This window comes from Ammospiza caudacuta, chromosome 3 (genome assembly GCF_027887145.1).
Source record: "Ammospiza caudacuta isolate bAmmCau1 chromosome 3, bAmmCau1.pri, whole genome shotgun sequence".
Taxonomy (NCBI): Eukaryota; Metazoa; Chordata; class Aves; order Passeriformes; family Passerellidae; genus Ammospiza; species Ammospiza caudacuta.
In genome coordinates, this window is record NC_080595.1 from 90,048,324 (window position 1) to 90,069,816 (window position 21,493).

At 36.2% G+C, this 21,493-nt stretch overlaps 1 protein-coding gene across 1 annotated transcript in view; it reads right to left on the reverse strand.

The window, feature by feature from the left end:
- Positions 1 to 21,493, reverse strand: part of CSMD1 (CUB and Sushi multiple domains 1) — a 1,059,051-nt gene that overhangs the window by 841,765 nt on the left and 195,793 nt on the right. Inside the window, exon 2 of the mRNA XM_058802826.1 lies at positions 2,439 to 2,655. Within this exon, the coding sequence (XP_058658809.1) occupies positions 2,439 to 2,655 (217 nt within the window). The remainder of the gene's footprint in view (positions 1 to 2,438; positions 2,656 to 21,493) is intronic.

Below are 21,493 nucleotides of genomic sequence, written 5' to 3' on the forward strand. Positions count from 1 at the left end.
ACATTAGGCAACAAAGCATTATCATAACAGGTGCCATTAGACTTAAAACTTCTTTTTATATATCACAAAACCATAGTCATAGAATTCCAGGTGGGAAGGACCCTCAAGAATTTTCTGGTCCAACCTTTCTTGGCAAAAGCACAGCCTAACTAAATGGTCCAGCATCCTGTCCAGCCAAATCTTAAAAGCATCCAATACCAGGGAATCCTCCACCTCCCTGGGGAGATTTTTCCAGTGGCTGATGCTTTTCTTTGTGAAACAATTTCTCTGTGTGTCCATTTGGAATCTACCCAGAAGTGACTTGTACCCTATACCCCCTAATTTTTCCATGTGACTCCTTGTAAAAAACGGGAGTCTCCATTTTCTTTGTAGCCACCCTTTCAGTCCTGGAGCATGGTGACAAGGTCTCCCCTTCCCTAGGCTGAACAAGCCCAGTTCTCTCAGTCTTTTCTCACAAGGAAACTTCCCAGTCACTGATCATCTTTGTGGCCTTTCTCTGGACCCCTCCAGCCCGTCCACGTCTTCTTGTACAGTGGGAGCAAAAGTGAACACAGCATCCCAGGTGTGGCCTGACAAGCCCTGAGCAGAGCGGGACAATGGCTTGTTAATCTCTGCTGGTCGCTGGTGAGCCCAGCACCCTGCTGGCTTTATGTGCAGGGGCAGCACACTGTGAGCTCACAGTGAGCTTGCTGCCCACCAGGACCCCCAGGTCCCTGTCCACAGAGCTGCTCCCCAGATGGATAGATCCCAGCCTGTGCTGCAGTCCTGGGTGAAATATATGTATATGGATATAAATATACACACTATATATCTATCTATATATAAATGATATATTGTGTGTAAAATCTTGGATTTTGTTCTATGATCTTTACAATGATAAAAATAAATCCACTGTAACAATCTTTTAAGGACAATTTTGGGTCACATGTCTCAATTACACAGAATTTCAGAATGATACATTGGATTTTTTCTAGAAAAATAGGAAGATGTAAAATAGCACTTGTTAGTACCTTATCCTCTGTTTACGCTATTCCCACTAATGCCTTAATTCTCAACAACCTTACAAAAGCCTGTAATTACTACCAGGTCTAATTTATCCCTTAAACCAGTATATGCTTTAATAATGCATTAACCAAAGTTCATGCAGAGGGGTACACCTGTGAATGCTCTTTGTAAAACAAAGGGTATGACATGGGATATGAGAAGTCAATAGAAACCTGTCATTCAAATTCTGCTATGCTAACCTCTGCATGCTGCAAAGCCAACAAATGCTTTTTTCTTCATAATGCCATTTGTGAAGGTAACTGATGGCAAATACAAGCAATGAGAAAAAAATGTCTGCTTTATTATAAAATATCTGTTATATTAAACTATTTTCTACTGAGAGATTAGTACAAAACAAGCAGGCATGTTAGATAATGCTAATAAAAGCATTTGACAAAAAAAAAAGAAACATTTCTCCTTTTTACAGGTGATACAAGTACCAAAGGTCAGTTAAGTACAGTAAATGAAGTCCACACACTGTGCATCTAAATTGTTGGTAGCTGTGTACTACCTTCCAAAATTTTCAGAACTTTGTAAACAGTCAATCAGAACATTGTTCCTGTCAAAAATATGCAGTGATGATACTCACTAAAATGCAGAACAAATTGGTGATGCTCCCACATTTGTTTTAGCACTATAGTATAAATCAGCAGCATATAAAAGGGTAATCAGACAACAGAACTGACAGCAGTGTTTTACAGTACTCAATAAATCTCGTGCCTGAATAGAAAATGACAGAGCAGCACTGAAAGCGCTGTTTGCTTTCCAGCTCTGCAGTCCAGATCCAGCAAATGACCGAGGAATTTACAACAAGACACCAATGAAATTAATGCTTCAAAACCTGAAGTTGTGAAAAAGCTTCAAATCAAAAAGCTTCCATAAAGCCTCTTCATGACGTCAGTGGTATTTGGAAAGATAAGACATACCAGTTTCTGACCTTTAAAGATCCCTAACTGCTTAACGGAGAAGAATTTCAATTTTGGCAATGTCAAACAATTTATGGCTGAACTAATCTCAGTAAGAATTCTTTCAAAAATTGTCGACTGCCCCCTTCAAGAAAGGGACTCTTGGCAAATCCTGAACTCCACCAGCAGAAAAATAAAAAAAAATACTGAAATTTTGGAGTACTTCTGTGCTCAGGGCCTTCACCAAAACTGACCTTGGACTGTGTAAATTTTAAGTACAACTGATGTTGTTGACACACCAACTAGGGCCATAACAGTCTGAAATTTGGATTAACATCTTTCTCTGGGATATCTTGGAGCACTATGTCCCCTTGGCTGGGGGTGACACAATATATGTTCTAATATATCATCAGAACATATACTCAGGAGAGAGAAAGCAAGGTAAAGAGACTGACAGAAAGAAATTGGAAAAGAAAAAAGGGACCTTACCTCACTTTTAAATTGCCTTGCTGTGGTTGTCCATCGTAAATTGACAAAATATCAAAATCTTCCTCGAGGGCAAAAGTATGAAATGACAATTGTATCCTGTTACGCTCTCCTGTGATAATGATCCACGTGCAGTTGGCATAATTTGGATAACCATGAGGAAATCCAGGGCTTTCTATAGTACCATTTGGTCCCTGTACTAAGCCTCCACAGTTCTGACCTGAAAAAGAAGAAAGGAAAATTTACAATTGGTTTTCTTTTCCCTCACTCAGTATATATTCTTACATAAGTACCTGTATGAAAACGTAATTCTAAAATATTTTTTCTACATGACAAACAGCGCATAAAATTGTATTTATACCATTCTTCCCTTCAGATTGAAAACCCTCATAGCTGGATTTTCTGAGACACTCAACATCTTTTAATGCATTGAATCATTATTTAAGGTTCTGTAGTATTAACAATGCATGACTTATTCATTCAAATGTGAAATTTCAGCATTAGCTTTAATGTCATAAATTCAACAGACTGAAAGTTCTAATGGCAAGAGAGTGTTCAAAACTTTTTGGCAAATGCCATTTAAAAAGTTTCTATATAAGTACTAAAATACCAGAGTTTCTGATGCTCTGAAACCTACTTTAACATGAAGAGCAAAATGTAGACACATTTAACATGCTTTGTGTTGCAACTAACCAAGATTTCTATACTTTGAAAATACAGCAAAATTTCTGTAGTATAATATTTGTAGTTCCATGTGTTTTGTGATAAAAAGTGGGGGTTTTTGGTCTTTTTGGTGTTGTTTTGTTTTGTTTTTTTGTTGTTTGGGGTTTTTTTTTGTTTGCTTTGATTGGTTGGTTGGTGTTTTATTTTGGTTTTGGTTTTCTTTTTTTTTTTGTTTGTTTTGTTTTGATTTGGCATTTTTTGTTTGCGTTGGGTTGAGTTTGGGTTTTTTTTATTATTATTATTCTCAAAAAATAACACTAAGGGTTTACTCAGCAGGCTTTTGTATCTGGTTTGTATATTCTACAGACGTTGTGAGAGCATGATAGCTCATTAACAGGAAGTCCTCAGCACGAAACCTTGACTTACAGTGCACACTGTTGCTAGTTTCCCACTTGATTTTGTTAATTCCCCACACAACAGCTCTACTGACTCCAAGCTGGAGAGAACCCTTAATGAAATATTTGAACAGAGAAAAATATAAAGACATTCTGTGGATTGTAATGCTTGGATTATTATATGCACTTTAGGCACTTCAGAACAAGAAAAATCCCGTGTTTTATTGTTACACCTAAACCAGAAGGGTATTTCTGACTGCAATTTTGTTTTTAACTTCCTAGCAGTGGGTCTCTCACACTTTCAGAGAAATGCTGTCAAATTTTTCCAGGTGGTTTCTAAATCTTAACAAGATGGATTTAATAAAAGGGATTTGGTCCTAAAACTAAAGAACTAGTAAACATTTTTTACTTTTACTAAATTTCAAATATAATAACTCTAATGAAGAGATAAAAAGGCTGTGGTGATTCAGGATTCAGGCAACTTTTAAAATAAAAATCTTCTCTGGTATACCTATCATGTGATTCAATTTAACAAGACATCTTTATTATTCAACAATTGCAAAGAAGGAACCTCTTACACCATGAACTTAGCATGAATGTTTTAGTTATGTACTGTTCACTAAAAATTATCAGCATGCTTGCAGACACTTGCAGATGCATTGTATCCTTCTTCCTACAACCGCAGGGGAAATGTCATACAAATGCCACAAACAATTTTAAATAATTTAATTACTACAAAACTGATGTTCTGAAAACAGAAAAGGAAAATTACAGTGACAGCCCACCACCCTGTTACTCTAACCAGCCACTTCATGTCTCCAACATTGGTTACAGAAAGTCAAGTACCCCTTGTAAGCTGTGCTGCACAGCACCCTTCCTACCACTTGGGTGTGAAAAGTTTGCACTGAAAAAGGAGTGCATCCTAGCAATTAATCTAAAATCTGTCAAAGACAGAACCCCATTTTAGGAGCAGATATTTGTAATTCTAGTGTATAAAGAATACAGTATACCATATGTAACTGCATATGTAAATACAGTGTCTTCATTTCTGACATCCATGGAGACAAATTATGTTCCCAATCTCTTTGGAAATCCTAGAGATGGCTTAAAGTAAAACTTTATTAGCCTTTATTTTTAAGCTTTAATAACTTTATAGTTATATTGTATAACGTTTATAATATAAAATTTATTAACCTTTATTCTCAAACTCCATATTGCTAGGGTAGTAAGGGAACCCTCACAGCCCCCACATGGCCATCTTTAGCAGCTTCCTTACAGAGACTCTTGTTACCCACTTGCAGAAGTTGTCAACTGCCAATGATTACTCCCAGTTTTATTCCAAAATGTGTTTTGTACTCTTATCTGTAGATACAGGTTATTGTGCATCATTATTTTGGAAAATAAACAGACTTTAATGAGGAATAAGGGATAAAATGTTTTACCACTGTTTAACTTAAGCGTTTCTTACAACCCCGAGACCTTTTTTTCTCCATTTTTTTTTACTCTCTTGTATATGTATTCCTCCAGTACTGAAGCTATTCATACACATATTGCCTATTCACCTTGTACCCAAAAAACATGAGGCAAAGGAGAATCATAAAGAAAAACTATTACTGTGAAATGCTATTTAGGTTTGTTCTTAATTTTATATGCATATAAAAATATATACTTGTTTACTTGGTGTTCAGTAAAAAACAAGTAAAAATCCTAGGAGAAATTTAGTACACAGTTACCTCCCAGAAAATTCATTGCTGCACACACACAATTTCAAGGAAGATTTTGCTTCTGTGTAAGCAATACTGAAAGAGGTTTTAAGAGCTATACAGACCCAGAAAAAAATCTTCTGTCTCTGCCTAGTTAAGATATAAGCATGTTGACAGAGCAGCATGTAGAAAAGAAATGCCACCTGCTATCTGTATAATACCTATTTTGTCAATATATGCAAGTCTAAAACCTTCAGAACTCTCAAATGTTGCACCTCTTCAAAGGAGTAAAATTCAGCATCAAACCACTTAAGAGAGATTCAGTTGGAGGATATACTTGGAGACCAGGAACAAAGAGAGGTGACAGGTGACAGGTGACAGGTAGCAGCAAATTAGATAAGAATTGAGCATACAAAATGTCACAAGAAATAATGCAGTTTCTGATTGCAGAGACAACACAGACCAGTGAGATTAGACTGATGAGATTAGGTAAGATTGCTTTGTTTCTTGGGTGTATTTTAAGAGAAGAAAGAATCATCAAAGTAAAGAAAATAAACACATCAACAGGAAAATGTAAAAAAATATCAGCAGAGATTAAGTGGTTCTACTGGGTTGAATGGAGAATGAATATCACTGAATACACCCCATAAAGGTCTATTCCTCCATTTCACTTTAGTATTGGCCTTTGTTATTATTTTTCTGTCATACACTGTCTGTAAGAGGATATTTCTGGACAGCTATTTTTACCTTATGATATAAAAAAATGTATTTTAAGAAAACTGTGTTGTGTTGTTGTTGAAAAATATTTAAAGTGATAATATTTAAAGTGAATAAACAGTGTTATTCTTTTTTTCAAAGTTACTTTGTGTATCCTGTACCAGTCCCATTGCACCTGCTCAGGCTCAATATTTCTGTTGTGATCCCTAAGTGAGAGCCAATGAAGAAAACAAAACACTGCAATTTTGACTTAAATACTGGTGTCAAATGGGTGGTAGAATCACTAGGAATCAGTATAATTTTAATAATGCATCGCTGTAAGATTTTGAACAAACTTCAAAAATAAAAACTTAGAAAACACTTCCTAAAAAGTCTGATTTTTATTTTCCTGGGTCTTTAGGTTTACTTATCTCATACTCCCCCTAAACAGACTTCCCACCCTATTTACCATATTCATTGACTTCTTTTTGCTTGTTTGTTTCAAGTTTCAAATGCTTCTACAAAAAACCATGCAAAAAGGAGCACTACTCTTCTTGTAATTCATAAAGTACTCTGTGGAAGACTAACATATATGTATGCAAATACATATTTATATAAAAATAGTTGGGAATTTTTGCATGATACATGTATTTAGAACAAGAAAATTATAAAATGCATCAAAACTAACTCTAGTAAAGTCAGTGCTGCTAAAGATATTTTGATCAATCATGATAATGAAAATGAAGTCATGTATATTCTTATTATTGTAAATAGCACCTTCCATTCTGCAGCTACAGAGACTGAGAAAAGATGTCAGCAAGATTGGATCTTCCTCATTCCTTGAAATAGTTTCTTAAATGAATTTGTTGTAGTAGTAAATTTAATAAGTAAGAACAGCTGCATTCAGCCAGATCAAAGGCTCATTCTGTTTAGTACCTTTTCTCCAACAGCAAGTCAAAGGAGAGAGGACTTTGACAAAAAAATATCCCTTCCATTCATGAGCAGCATCTCAGGAATTTCTTAAAAGGAAGACAGCCCAGTACCCTTGTCTTTCTATTTAATTGTCCTTGATATTATAGTTCTTTATAAACTCATCTCTGAGTCATCCCCTAAGTCTATACTAACTACTAGAGCCTTTCAGGTATTATAGAGGAAATCCTAAACCACAAAAAAACCCCTTTTCTGTGTTTGTTCAGCATTTACCATCTGTTAGGTTCATTTGAAACCCCAGTAAGTTTATTCATGAAAAGAGAATATACAGATGATCTTCTCCTCTGCTTTCTATGCCACTTAGCATCTCACTGACCTTTGTCATGTTTCAGCTTCTTTTATTTCCAAGTTCAAAAGTTTGTTTCATAGTGTTCTTTGCACCTAAGCAATTTTATTCCCTTTCTATGACCATTTTGATGCTATGCTATACCCTGCATGAGACAGGGATACCAAAACTGCTTTTAATATTCAAAATGTATATGCATCATTTACACAGGAACAATTTTAATCCTTTTCCTTCTTCTCCCACTAATTTCATATTTTCTTTTCTAAGGTAAGTAGTAGCTTGACATTTTATATGACTATGGATTATAATTAAGATTTATTTTCTCTGGAATCACAGTGAGGCTGTGTCATTTTACATAGAAAAATGTGATTTATTAGATTTCCTACTGTTTATTACTATGTACATCACATCACATTGCATTTGTCTACTCTGAATTTTATCAACTGCCCCAATATCCCCTTACTTGATCACAAAAGGCTATTTTTTGTAATTCTTCACAATTGTTCCTCATTTTCCTTAACTCATCACTTCCTATCATCACAGTCACTTCACTGCTCACCTCTTTTGTAGATCACTTATGGGAGCACTGAACACCCATGACAGCACAGATTTCTTTGGGAGGCCAGGGTGACTCCTTTCTTTGTAAAAAAAAATCAATTTTCTCCTAAGACACAGCTTTTATCCAACCTTTCAGCAATGTACAACTTTCTTATGCCCCACCTTGTTTATTTCCTTTACAGCTGTTACTGGGGAGCCTTTTTTAATATCATCTGGAATTCTGATGACCTTTTTCCACAATCAGGCTGACTCATTCAGAGAACTCCAGAAGGTTTGAAAAGCATATAATTTTAAACTTTTTCTTCCATATGTCATATTTAATCGTGTGTCAATTGACTTTTTTTCCTTAATAGAGTTTTCTAACACAAATTTCAGATGTTCCAGCCTTTATAGCTTAACGCCCCTTGGTCCCTTTTAAATATGGACATCTAAGGTGAATTGAAGCTAGAGATTACTTTTGTTGTGCAGCAATTTTTTCTTAGATTGTCTCTTAAAGTCTGGATAATGCATGGTGCTTGTGACATTACTGTTTATTTTGCTGTTTGTTCCATAACCTGTTCTACCAAATTTTTTACTTTAAATGGAAGTGTTGAGGAATTTTCCACAGACAACAGTTCAGGCATGGAAACTACAAAGCATATAAATTTTTTGCTGTCTTCCCTAATCTTGTTTTTATGTTGTTAGTTATTGGCCCAGCAAGAATCGCTTGCAGGGTACTTGCTCCACCTGTGTTCAAAGGAGGAGTAATTTTTAGTTTTACTGTGCTGGCATGCAATGCCCTTGGACACTATTATTTTATTTACAGAAAAGCCTTCAGAGAGGGCCCAGCAGCCCCTAAATCTTACTGGGATCTCACTGCTTTCACTCACCTTGGGATTATCTCCCTCTGGCACAAAATAGCACTGACCACTTGCTTTGGATATATAACAGGATCAATCTCATCATGTCTCTCCTATTCTTATTTGTGAGGCCTTAATTATAGGAGTTAATACATAGAGTCTTTAATAATTTTGAATCCTCTCTCCGGCACAGTAAATTCAGACACCCATCTCATGGCCTCAGAGCAGCTCATGCCTGCAATTTTGATTCCTTTAACTCAAACATGTGCAATATTGCAGAACTTTGTTACCGCAGTGTTAGCCACAACTTAAATCACTTCGAGCAGCAAAGTGCATGACAGCAACAGCTTCTTAAACACGATTTTTAAAAAAAAGGATAAAAAAATGTTCCTGATAATGCAAAGAAATGTTATGTACACATAGAACAGAAAAGATTTCCTGTTGAACTGCAAGAGATAACTACAGATTTAAATTGTTGTCGCTATCAGTTGAGACGGTGGAGCAGTACAGAGCTGTAAGGCATGAACAGGTGGTTTGCACACCTTGTTTCAACCATTTATTTTTCCTTTCTCTTGTGTTTTTATATTCTCTCTTTGTCTTTTCTCTTCTCCTGAGCACTATGTAATCTGCCAGCACTTCCTACCCCCACTTAGACCTGCAGGCCCTGCAGCCCCTGCCATCAGTTGGCTGTGCTCTGCACTGGGCCTTCATCATTTCCTCATTAGTATAACCTCAAGGCACCTTCTGACTGCCTTGCTACTCAGGAAAACTGCTGTTTCCTAAATAACTCCAGTCAAGAACGGAAATTTCAAATGGCCAGAGAGGCAAAGGCACTATTCTTTGAGGACTGTTTTAAATAGCGTGTAGCTTCTTCAAGTGTCCTTTAAAAATCCATAAAAAAACCTCATAACACCATTATGAGGCACTTTCCAGGGAATTAATCAAATCAGAAAGTACTGAGATCCTTTTAATTTAGGCATCATTGAAGATTTATTCACAAGCAAGCCACAATCTTTACTGGCATCCCTAGAGCGTGCCCCAGCACAGAGATCTCACAAAGAGGGCACCTGCCCCAAACCAGAGTCTGTTTGCTGTGCCTGCCATCACTTCCCAGCCTCAGGGAGAACTGGCACCACAAGGCTTCAGTACTCCAGATATTTAAACACACTCAAGGCAATCCTAGCACAATGTGAAATGAGATCAGTGTAAATTTACTCATTATGTTTTTGCAAGACAGGGAAAAACAGCTTCAAGAGAATTAGTGAGATTTTTTTCAAAATAATTTGATCTGAAATAATGTCTGGGGAGACCTCAGTGAGTGACAGCCTGTCCCAGCCCCAGATGGGACCATGCCTGGCTGCATGGCAACACCAGGAGCCAGGGCAGGTTTGTGAGTGTGTGGATGTTGGTGAACATCTGGACAGATGTGGTGATGGGCAGGGGACAAGGAGAGAAACACAGGAAGGGTTCTTCAAGGACAAGACCCTGGGCTGGGTGACTACTGCAGCCCAGGGAAATTGTAGTCAGCTCTGTGGGTGGGTGGGTGAGTGGGTGAGTGGAACACAACTGCCCCAGGGCAGAGATGGGAAATCAAGTGAGGCCAGTGGAGCTGCTGAGCTCATGTGAGCGTGTCTGGCTCTGTTCATCCATGCAGCCAGCTCTGTACATGTGTACATGGTGTATCCTGCGCTCTGTACTGGGAAAAGCTGCTCAGCCTTGTCACTGCCTGAGTCTGGGCTGCCTCACCTCCCTTGGCTGATGGATTCAAGAACACCATCAGCTGCTTCTGAATCATTACATATTCTGTAGCTTGGTACTAAAGGTAAAAATAGAGGGGAAATGGCAGCTAAATTACAACACTGAGATGGATTTCTTTTAAATACAGATCTACTCAAACCCTGCAATTTTTGGCTGGGACCAGTCTAGGACCTTCATGGAGTCCCTCTTACATGAGATGCATGTAATAACCTTAAGTTTTGATGCAGACATTCACAAGGTGACTGGAACTTCATCAATCTATAAAACATTTTAAATTCAGACCTTCTAGCCACAGGGTATATACTCATTGATTGTGCTGATGAAATAAGCTGGTGTTTTTAAAGTCTCAGATTAGTACTGTGAAAGTCAGGCACTAGCTCTTTGGACCATTTCCTATGTATACTCAAGTCTTTATCTAGAATTCAACTGAAATAAAATTTTCCTAAAGGTTAAAGATTAGTATTACTATTCTGCAAGAAATTCAGAAACAATTTTGCCAAAAATGCTACCTTTGTCAGAGCAAAACATTTTAATTGCAAGTATGTGAAAGTTTTTATTTCAATGAAGTTCTAAAAGCTGAAATGTATATTATACATAAACTGGATTATGCTGCCATTACAAATAGACAAAAAGGTATTTCATGTTCTCTTTTTAATACTGGATTGCCCAAAAAGACCAATAAATCAATATTCACAAAGGTTTATGTGGAAGTAAAATATTGGATAATATTCTCTCAATAGAAAATGCTTTTTTTTTTTTAAAAAAGGCTTTTAGTAATTAAAGAAAAAAATATCCAGTGTATAACACTATCAACTCAGTGCCACTGGTCAGTAGAGGCAAAAAAATAATAAGGCCATAACAACTCTTTCAAGGCTACAGCTTGCCAGTGCTTCCTTCTGACACAGCAATTGTCAATTAAAAGCAGCTAGATTATATGAAGTTGGTTTATCCCTTTTCCTTTGAAAATACATATTTTCCTTTGAAAATATATATTTTATCCCAGTGAAGCAAAGAACTTTGCATACTCTTCTTTCTTCCTTTGAATTCACAGATTCGTCAAAATGAAGGAAATAAAATGCATCAGAAAGAGAGGAAAGCAATGCAAGTCCTATACCAGATTTGAAATATGTAGAAGGTAGTGTTGAAAAAGTTATTTTACAGAGAGTAAGACCTTCTATTTTAAAATTCTGAGCTAAGGGTGGATTTAGTATCCTTGAAAAAAAGACTATTCTTCATAAATGCAAACTCATTCTGCAAAAGGGGACCATTGAGGAAAGGTTGGATTTTATTTTTCTACTTTTCTAAGATAAAGTAAAACAAATTGAGGCTGTAGGTAAACATCACTGTTACAGTTGCTTAGCAACAGCTGGTAGAATTAGAGAGCATTGTACAGCTCAGGTAGATAAAAGGAAAGTGCTTATTTCATTGTTTGTGAAATACTCAAACAATAAAAGGAACGCTCTTCTGAGCTTCACTGGAACAAGAGCAACACAACTGTAGGCAAACTACTCTGAAGATTTCTTTACCCCTCTTCTTCCAGACTCCTAGAACATACAGGATAATTGTCTGTACCAAATCTGATCACTTCAGCATTGTCACCTTGATTTCATTTTTTATTGATGCCTTTTATTGATGCCACTTTCCCAGACCACTTCACTGACAGCCTTGCTCACATGTCAGAATCTTACAGCAGCTTTTCTTTTTGTAATCTTTGTCACAGGATGCCTACACCATGAGGCTGAAAAGTGTACCAAGTGTACTTCAAGCAGTTTGGTTTTAAACTACTACTAAAGAACTTATTGTCAAAAGACCCAGTTCTGAAGACTAGGAATAATCCATTTGTCTCATTGTAACTGCTCCATGAACATCATCTACATTAACTACTTCCCCTTCCCTGAAAGTTATTACTTTGTGCACCACTTCTGTTATCCAGAAGGCTTTCCAGCATTTTTTCCATTGTCCACATATAACCAGTCTTGAAAAGGTTTCATATTTGTTCACCCCTGTCACTTAAATTCATTCTTTCTTTGCATTTAAAACAGAGTGAAGTCAGCTGACATCAACTGAGGAGGACAAATACTATCTTCCAAATTAAATGCCTAAATCATAATGAGGAAAAAGAATGAGTGACAATAAATTTTTCAATAGTCAAGTCATTAGAGAAGTTTCGTTTTCAAAGACAGAAGAGTTATTTTTAGAATTTAATTTGGAAAGATCAGATCACATTACATTAGCGTTTAATGTTAAAACCATAACTTTGTTAATAAAAGCTCATTTTGCAGGAAGAATTTTATCCATAATGTTAATTATATTTTAAAAAATATAATTATATTTTATGGATCTATTGCAAGAAACCAGGAAACATTCTTCTGGATAGGTGCATTATTTCTCTGCAAATAATTGTGCTCTTAATTTAGATGTGAATTTTATACACAGCAGAATATTTGCACTATGCAATGCATATGCAAGAAAAATGAATAAAAAATTAACATTGTAGCAGTATTGAAGCACTAGCAAAGTTAAATATAATCAAAACATAGGTAAAGAGACAACACATGCTGGCAAAAATCAGAAAATTACACATACAAAACATATACAATCTATGACTTTCATTAACATCACCAAAGGTGGAACGATGCAGCCTACATACAGTCCCTCGAAATTATAAAATCAAAGTACAGCTGTGTGAGACACTCATGAATGGAACTGAAATGATGCTTTCTAATAATCTTCATCACCGGAAATTTAGTACCTTATGTTTTGTATCGTACATATATGGTTACACAGTATTAAAGTAATTTCTTATTTTAGTGGGGCACTGGGATAGCATGAAGGGTGGTGCAGCTGCTGTGCCTCAGTCACAATGTCAGGAGCTAAGGTTAATGCACAGCTATTTCAGACTGGAGTAGTTCACCACCATCTTGCAGCATCAATAACACTCACAACTGAATGAGTAACTACAGGTCTGATTCAGCATTGTTCCAATGCTTTGGCCTGATCTACATTAACTCAAAATGGTGCCAAAATGCTGCTAGTGTGATTTGGTGCCCCCAGCTCATACTGGAGTAAAATGAGGAAGGAATAAGATATCTTTCTGCTTCATCACAATATCTAGTTTTACTTCTCCCATATGAAAAAGTATAGCTTCAGTGTTAGGTTTTCCACTGTGTAAGTCTCAAGAAATTATTTATATTTGTAAATAATAGCAATTAATGTTGTGAACTGTAAGAAAAATGTAATCAGCATTAGCTTTAAGGTACAGCTGATTAGAATAATATATTAAAAATAGTGTATGTATAGTATGTCTATTTAATCATTAAACACCATCAGCCCATGCAAATGATTCAAATATGCTACAGAAATAAAAGAACTATCTCAAATAACTTAAGAGACTTAGATGATAGTACAAACTGAAACTATAAAGATTCAAGAATATGTTTATTACATAATTAAATTACTTCACCTAACAGAGCAACACTCCAATGATATCATACAAAAGTTTTTCATGCAATTATGATGGATGCTGGTTTTAAATACCAAATTGAAAAAATCACACAAATATTCAATTATTGATTAGAGATAAATGATATGAAATTGAAGAAACTGAACTTATTTCAGGCTTTTCATGCAGCCTGTGCCCCCACATAATGTGTCTACATCACAACACTCAGGGAACATTTCAGGGACTAGTCCTGAACTCAATTTCTCAAAGGGATTTCAAATCCTTGATTAAGGCATAATTGAAATACACAGAAGAAATCTACTCTTTGTAAGAATATTGCAAGCAAAATCTTATTATGTTCATTTTATGTGAAATAATGTACAAAAGAAAAAATCTGTCTGCATCACTGACTCATCCTCAGGAACCCGTGTGACTGACAGGAAATGCAGAGCCAGAAGCAGCACAGCAAGTGGATGATATTCATGTTGGCACTGCTAAAGCTGGTTGTGCCAGGGTTCATGAAATGTGGGCTGATCTGCCATGTCAGGGCTGTGTCTGTGGTGCAGGACTGCTCTCAGACCTGTGAGTTATTCTAATGTCCATAGGCACTGCTTCCACAAAATGATAGGGAAATTCTCTAGAATATTTTTAATTTACCACTCACACAAGATACTTTTATGGTTCCGCACATATTCTAATGCCAACAATTTTCTAGACAACGTTCAAATACAACATTGTGTGTTCTTTCTCTAGGCCTAAAATTATTTGCTTTGATGTTTGTGATAATCAAGTGACTTTAAAGAAAATAGTTGAGGAATGGGGGTGATGAGGGGTGGAAGGCATTGGTCCTGAGATCCCAGCCTTTCTGGGAGTTTATCTGACTATGGAAGTGTCCAGGGGTGTTATCACATACCCACTGAAGTCAATGCCAAGGAATCCCCAGACTCCAGTGGCAGAAGAATCTACTTTGTAAATACAGACTCTAATAATTTGCATATCTGTCTTGCTTCTAGGAGAAGAAAATTCAAATGGGAAGATATTGGAATGGCTCAACAAAAGTGCACATGACTTTGGAAGGCTGCACATGGCCTTCAACAACAGCAGGATGAGAATCTAAAATATTGGCTTTCACTTATGTTACATCAGACTGCATTATGTCATGCTGTCTCACATCTCACCTGACAGGCACATTTCTGTTACATAACATAAGACAGAGAAAACAGCAGTGATTTGAAAACATGTTTATGTTAACTGAGGTGAATAGTCAATTAGCAGATAACATAAAACAAGCTCTAATTAGTTAGAAGATTCTTGTCCATAAGAACAAAAAGCATTACCAATTCCACTATTTTTATACAAGTAAATTTACATTATGAATTCAAGAAGCACTGTAATAGGTATTAAACTACAGTTGTATGATTAACTCTTGAAAGTCTGAAAGTGGTCACTTCTGCCATGCCCTTAGCCCACCTGACTCCCAGTTCACCCTTCTATCTACAACTTTCCTTATTCAGGGAGGAGCGTGATCATGCGTATGTGAAAACACTGAACATATGGATCCTGTGGTAGAAATTCTAAAATTAAATTGTCCACAATGGCTTGCAGGACAGACAGCAAAGTGTTGTGTGATGATTCAGCTATATTATTGACTATTTAAATTAATAATTTGCTTTAGCTGCAAACATAACATCTTTCTGTCATGGCAACCTATACCTGAAGTTGTGTAAGTCAAGGTATAGTCGTGAGCTGCAATCATCCAGTTCATACAAACAATGTTCTTACAATTTCACAGAAAAAATCTGAAGCATTAATGTATTTTGAAAACAAATTTACGATTCACAGCATTGTATAGTTTATAACCAAAATCTGGTCATAAAATACCACATCTATTATATATAAAATTATTCCAAATTAAGCAAATAGTGTTTGTGATCCCTGTCATTTGACATAACAAGTGTTTTCCCATGCTTACATTTATGAAGTGTTTATTCTGTAGGCTATGAAAACAAGTAGAGCCAGCAAACAGAGCATCAAAGGTCATATATAAAAGTGTTACCACATAGAATTACAGTACTTGAAGAACGAGACACACCCACCCACATTTCCCTCAATTTGGGCTATTAATAAAAAAAAAATCTTCAACAAACAGGTTTATTATTAAATATCTTTGACTTATCTCAGTTATTTATCTTCTGCCCTCTTTTAGCCAACTATCTTTGTGTCACACTCTGCAGATTTTCAGTTGATACAAGCTGGCATGTCTTCACCAGCTACATCACATCGGATCAGCTGTAACACCAGTTGAATTTGTAACTCATACAATGATTTTATCTCCTTCATTCCTTTCTTCCTGCCTTCCTTCCATTTTCAAATGTGTTTTTGGCAATGACATTTTATTATTTACTCTCTAATCTGATCTTCTTAATGATACTCTACCAATTACTTTGCTACTTCTATGCTTCTGAGACAAACCCCTGTATAAATGAGGAGTAATCAAAGCAAGTGCAAGGAAGAGGTCTGTTTATTGCATTTGTTAAGTCTTTTTCCAGATTATTTGTCTGTTTAGTTGCATGATGGATTGAATAGATGCTGAATTTAGCTGTATTTTCACTTGCTTTTGCTATGTGAAGAGCTGCATGGAGACTGTGATACTGAGAGATTCCATTTTGGCACAAGCACAGTAATGCTGTGCCAAGGCCATCTGAATTTTGCACACATAGCAATGGGTTCCAAGCTACCTATTAGAACTCAGGAGAACCATGATGAAGGAGCTGGACTGTTGGAGTAATTTGTTCATAAAACCATAGGAGTCAAAAGACAGCAGAATACTAAAAATTATTAGAGGGAAAATAAGAACTTGCATTAAACCATGCTTAGTTTACTGCCTAATCTGCAAGATGTACAAAAGTTCAAGCCCACTATCTTATCAGAAAAGGTGTAAACAGGAACTAAAAGGATGATTAAAAGCAGAAAATAGGTTCTGCACAGGGAGCCTAAATAGACTGATTTTTTAGTCTGCAAAAATGACTGCTGAGAGCAAAGGTGGGAGACGTTTATGGCATGACAGGGTAAGAAAATTTTTTTCTGTCCTGTTTTTAATTTCTGTTTTCACTCCTCAAAATACTCCTTCTGTTAAGTTCAAACGAAAAGGAGATATATTTTTCACCTAGTGTATAAATAAACAGTGGAACTCATTTCAACAAGAAAGCAGTTAGACTAGCAAAAGGGAAATTAGCAAAAGCAAAAAAAAAATAAAGAATGGAAGATACATTAAGATCATTTTAAAAGGAAATATAAACCTCTAGCTTAGCAAGTCTCTCAGACACACAGACCTAGAAGTATCTTTGAAAATATGCTTAAATTCTTAGTTTTTCTAGACTTCTGCTATTAGTCAGTGATATATAAAATGCACCAGACTCTGGATTTTGGTCCACTCTACCAAGTGGGAGGTATCACTGAGGAGGGATAGACCTCCAAGCATCAAAGGTCATCCATGCCAGATTCTGAACACCCAATAACAGGTTTAATGTTTTGACACTTTGGTTCTCTCTTTCATTGAAAGGCTCTAACAAGCTGCACATTATTAAGGAGAATATTTGCCATTCTTACCCTTTACTTTTATTGTCTTCATGGAAAATATTTACATAGCTATCTACAGTGGTTCCCTTTTCTTTGTAAAATCTTTGCCTTTTTTTTTTTTTTCCAAAATGAAAAGAAGCATTATTAATAGCCAGGCTGATCAATAGTTATAGTACCTGATCAATATTAATAACAATAGTAGCTATTACTGAATTCTTGAACCACATATTTATAGCAAAGAGGATTTTCCAATTTCTCATTAAGCATTTGTACTATGTGAGCTTTGGCAGGCCTAATATTTATGTAAAAATTTTTATTATTGTTTGTCTCAGTAGGAAGCAACTGAAAGGAATACACATGGATTAGACTGCCACCATGAGACTGCACTGAGCAATAATTCATGAGGAAACAATAGTTTGTAAGAATATAACTGTTTGGTCCTTGATTTTTACAGATCCTGTTCACTAAATATCATCTATTAATCATCTGCCTAATTTGTACTGAATCTTCCAAATATGCCATCTTGATGCATTTACAGACACTGTAAGTTGTACAACGACCTGGGAAACTTCTTTTGGGATGTTGACATTCTCATGAGAATGATATAATTTCTTTGCTGGACTAGCCGGACTATCAGCAAGTTACAAAAGGCCACAAAAAATTTTAAACACAGTAATTTTTCTGAAAGTCTTTCCCCACAAAGACAAAAGTTTTGTGAATAATGAAGAAAAGAACCACACATTCTTCTCGTAAAAGAAGTAAATTTTTGGTACTACAGGTCAGGTCTTCAATCAGCCAGTTAAGAAAGTTATGAAATAATTAGACAATAGGTAATTTCACAGTGGGAAAATGTGTCTGGAACCTTGAAATACTGGGTTTGCACGGTGGGAAGATACTCCTTGAACCAAAAACTTCCATGAGACCGCTGTTTCCACATATAGCCTTCTTGAAAATATTTACCTTTCAAAACCAGTAGTGACTGAAATGATTGACAAAGTATTTGGACAAAACTGGTTTTGATCCTTAGCAGACACATTTTCCTGAAGCTGTACACAAGATGTGTGCTCAGAACTGTGAAACCCATGTATGCCCAAAGTAGAGACAGGAGCTCACCTCTCACAAAGATAAAAATATTTGCACAGAGCAGTAAACAAGAGAGATGGTTGCAATTAACAAAACTGGGTGAATCAGCAAATTAAGCAGGCAGATGATGGTGATACATTCCTGCAGATTTAGCTTATATATAAGAGCTGATAATCTGTTTAATTTGTAACAAAGCTGTTTTCGTTTCAGACTGAAAATAAAGAAAGATTTTTAAGTGCAAGGTTTTGAGTTTTTTCATTTGGAGTATTTTTTAATGTTTCAAGCGAGAAGATCTTGATTTCCTCTCCAGGATGACAGTTCTATGTTCTTACTAACCTGACTGGTGAATTTTTCTGCTAGCATAAAGGTGTTTTTTGATTCTATTTAGCACTTAAACCAGTTGCAAATAAAAGCTTTTTTCAATGAAATTCTATTCATACAAATATTTTGATTTGAGATCATACAGTATTCATCAAGAATAAATGCAGTGATGACATTTTTGTATTGCCCTTACTGCTGGTGCTCATTAATTTTTTGAATTGCATCATTTCTTAGAAGAGTGGCATGACATGTTTTAAGGCTATTTTCTCCCAATTCCTCAACAAATATTAAAATTTATTATTTCTCTTGGGTATTCTAATATAACAGCTATTTCTTTTTCTATATCTATTTCAGAAAAAAGCTGCATGCTTCCAGTTTCTTTGGACTGGAGAGATGAATGGTACCACAGAGAGGAAGAGGGGCTGTTTTACCAAAAACCACCATAGTGTGCATGGTGGTTTTTACACACATACACACATACACACACACACACACACACACTCTCTCTCTCACACACACTCACACCCTCCAGTCACAGAATGGGAAAAATTAGGAAATGCTGAACTAGAATAAGTGGGACAAAGAACTAGATCCATATGCAAAGGCTGTGACAGAGAAAGGCAAAAGATTTGTTTTAGGTTTTGGGGGCTTTGTTCTCAAAATCTGAGAAAAAACCATAAATATATGCCTAAATCCCATTAAGAAAAACAACAACAAAAATATATAAACATAGATGGTGCTTCCATACTTTTTAAATTTTCTCCTTCACATCCAGTCTCCTTCCATTCCTTAACCATTTCTCTTTCTTTGTAAACATTCTCCAGTACAATGTCATTTTTGTTCTCTCCTAAAAAAAACCATGTTTCTTCTTTTTCATACAAATAAGCTGCTTTAAAAATAGCAGGTAATCAAAAATAAAATCTAGAACTTTTAGTTAGGTCATTGCAATTTTACTGCTTCACTTTTCCCTAATTCTAATATTTACTATGATAGAAAATTTATGAAAGTAGATTAATTACATTTATCCTTTAAAGAGGGATTGATATTTCCCCACAAAGAGAAATCTGCCAGGAATGTATCATTCACTAAATGTTATGGAAAATTATGCAAAAAATTCTACTTCCCCTATAGAGTTTAGGCGACTGCCTCAAAAACTACATGAAGTCTAGCTGACCAAAGCTGCTCAATTATGCAGACCTCATACTTTTCAAAATCTTATGCTAGAGGAAACCTATGGGGCAATGAACCCTGTGACAATTAAACACAAGTTTGAGTTCACAGAATGGTTTGGGTCAGAAAGGCCACTTAGTCCACCCCTCCTTCATAGACAGGGACACCCTCTATTTGTTTGCTCAAAATGCCATCAAATCTTGAATACTTCTGGTGATGGGGCAGCCATGGGAAACCAGACAGCTTGCCTGGGAAACCTGTTCTACTGCCTCACCACTCTCATCATAAAAAATTTCTTCCATTACATCCACCATCTTTCAACTCAAAACCATTGGCCCTTTGCCTGTCACTACAGGCTCAGGGGAAAAGTCTTTCTCCTTTTAATAAGTCCACTTCAAGGAGGCTTACAGCCACAATAAGTTCTGTCCAGAGCCTTCTCCAGGCTGAATAACCACAACCATTCTCAGCCTGTCTCCATAGGAGAGGTGCTCCAGCCCTGCAATAATTTCTGTGGCCCTTCTCTGGACCTGCTCCACCAGGTCTGTGTTGTACCCTGGTGCTGGATGCAGCACTCGGGGGGTGTCACCGGAGCAGTGTCACCTTCCTCAACCCACTGCTCACTGCTCTTTTGCTGCAGCCCAGGACATGGTTGATTTTCCATGCTGCAAGTGCACATTGCCAACTCATGTCCAATTTGGCACCCACCAGTTCCTGAGTCCTTCTTCTTAGGGCTGCTCTTTCATCACACAGTTGGAAGACCTGGATTCAAGCCTACTTCCTAAACAATTTCTGAATTTTAACTAATGACTCTCCAAGACAGAAGGCAGAATATTTGAGATCCAGGATGAAATCTAGGCCTTTTTCCCACTAGCAAGGTTTCAGTTGAAGAAACCTGGAAACGAAATCGGGAATTTAAAAAATGTAAAATGTTTAGAATGCCTCAGCCAGTATTGTAAGATAAAGTGCCTGTATTCCAAGGGAGAAAAGTGTGGTACTCAGCTGTCTAACATTTCTACTTACAAAGGATTTCCTAGAGCTACCCTTCATGTCTATAATGTATATTCAGATCAACATAAATTAGGTCCACATGGTTTGCATAAACTTTGTTAAGTCTTTGATGAGGTATTTTTTACACGACACTTAGAAAATTCAGCCTCACTTTTATTCATAGCTGCCTAGACAAGAAGCTCTAGAAATAAACCCCAAATATATATTACTCGTTAGCAAATTTTACTGTCAACATTTTCCTTTTTTTTTTTTTTACTTATCATCCATACCCTAGAGACTAAACAATGCCAGGTTTTTGCTTTTTATTTTCTTTTGTTTGGTTTTCTAATGAAAATAGAACATGTACAAATATGCAGTATGAAGATATAAAAAGTCTCATTTTAAACTTAACAACCCTGTTGTATTCCACAAAATTCAAACTCTGTCATGAGCAATGTTTTCCCTTTATCATGTATCATTTAATCTGCAACCACAATTTGCTCATCATCTGCAACATATTCTAAATATATTGCTTCAAATTACTTCAATCCTATTCCATCTGCAATTTATACAGCTACCAGGCCAACT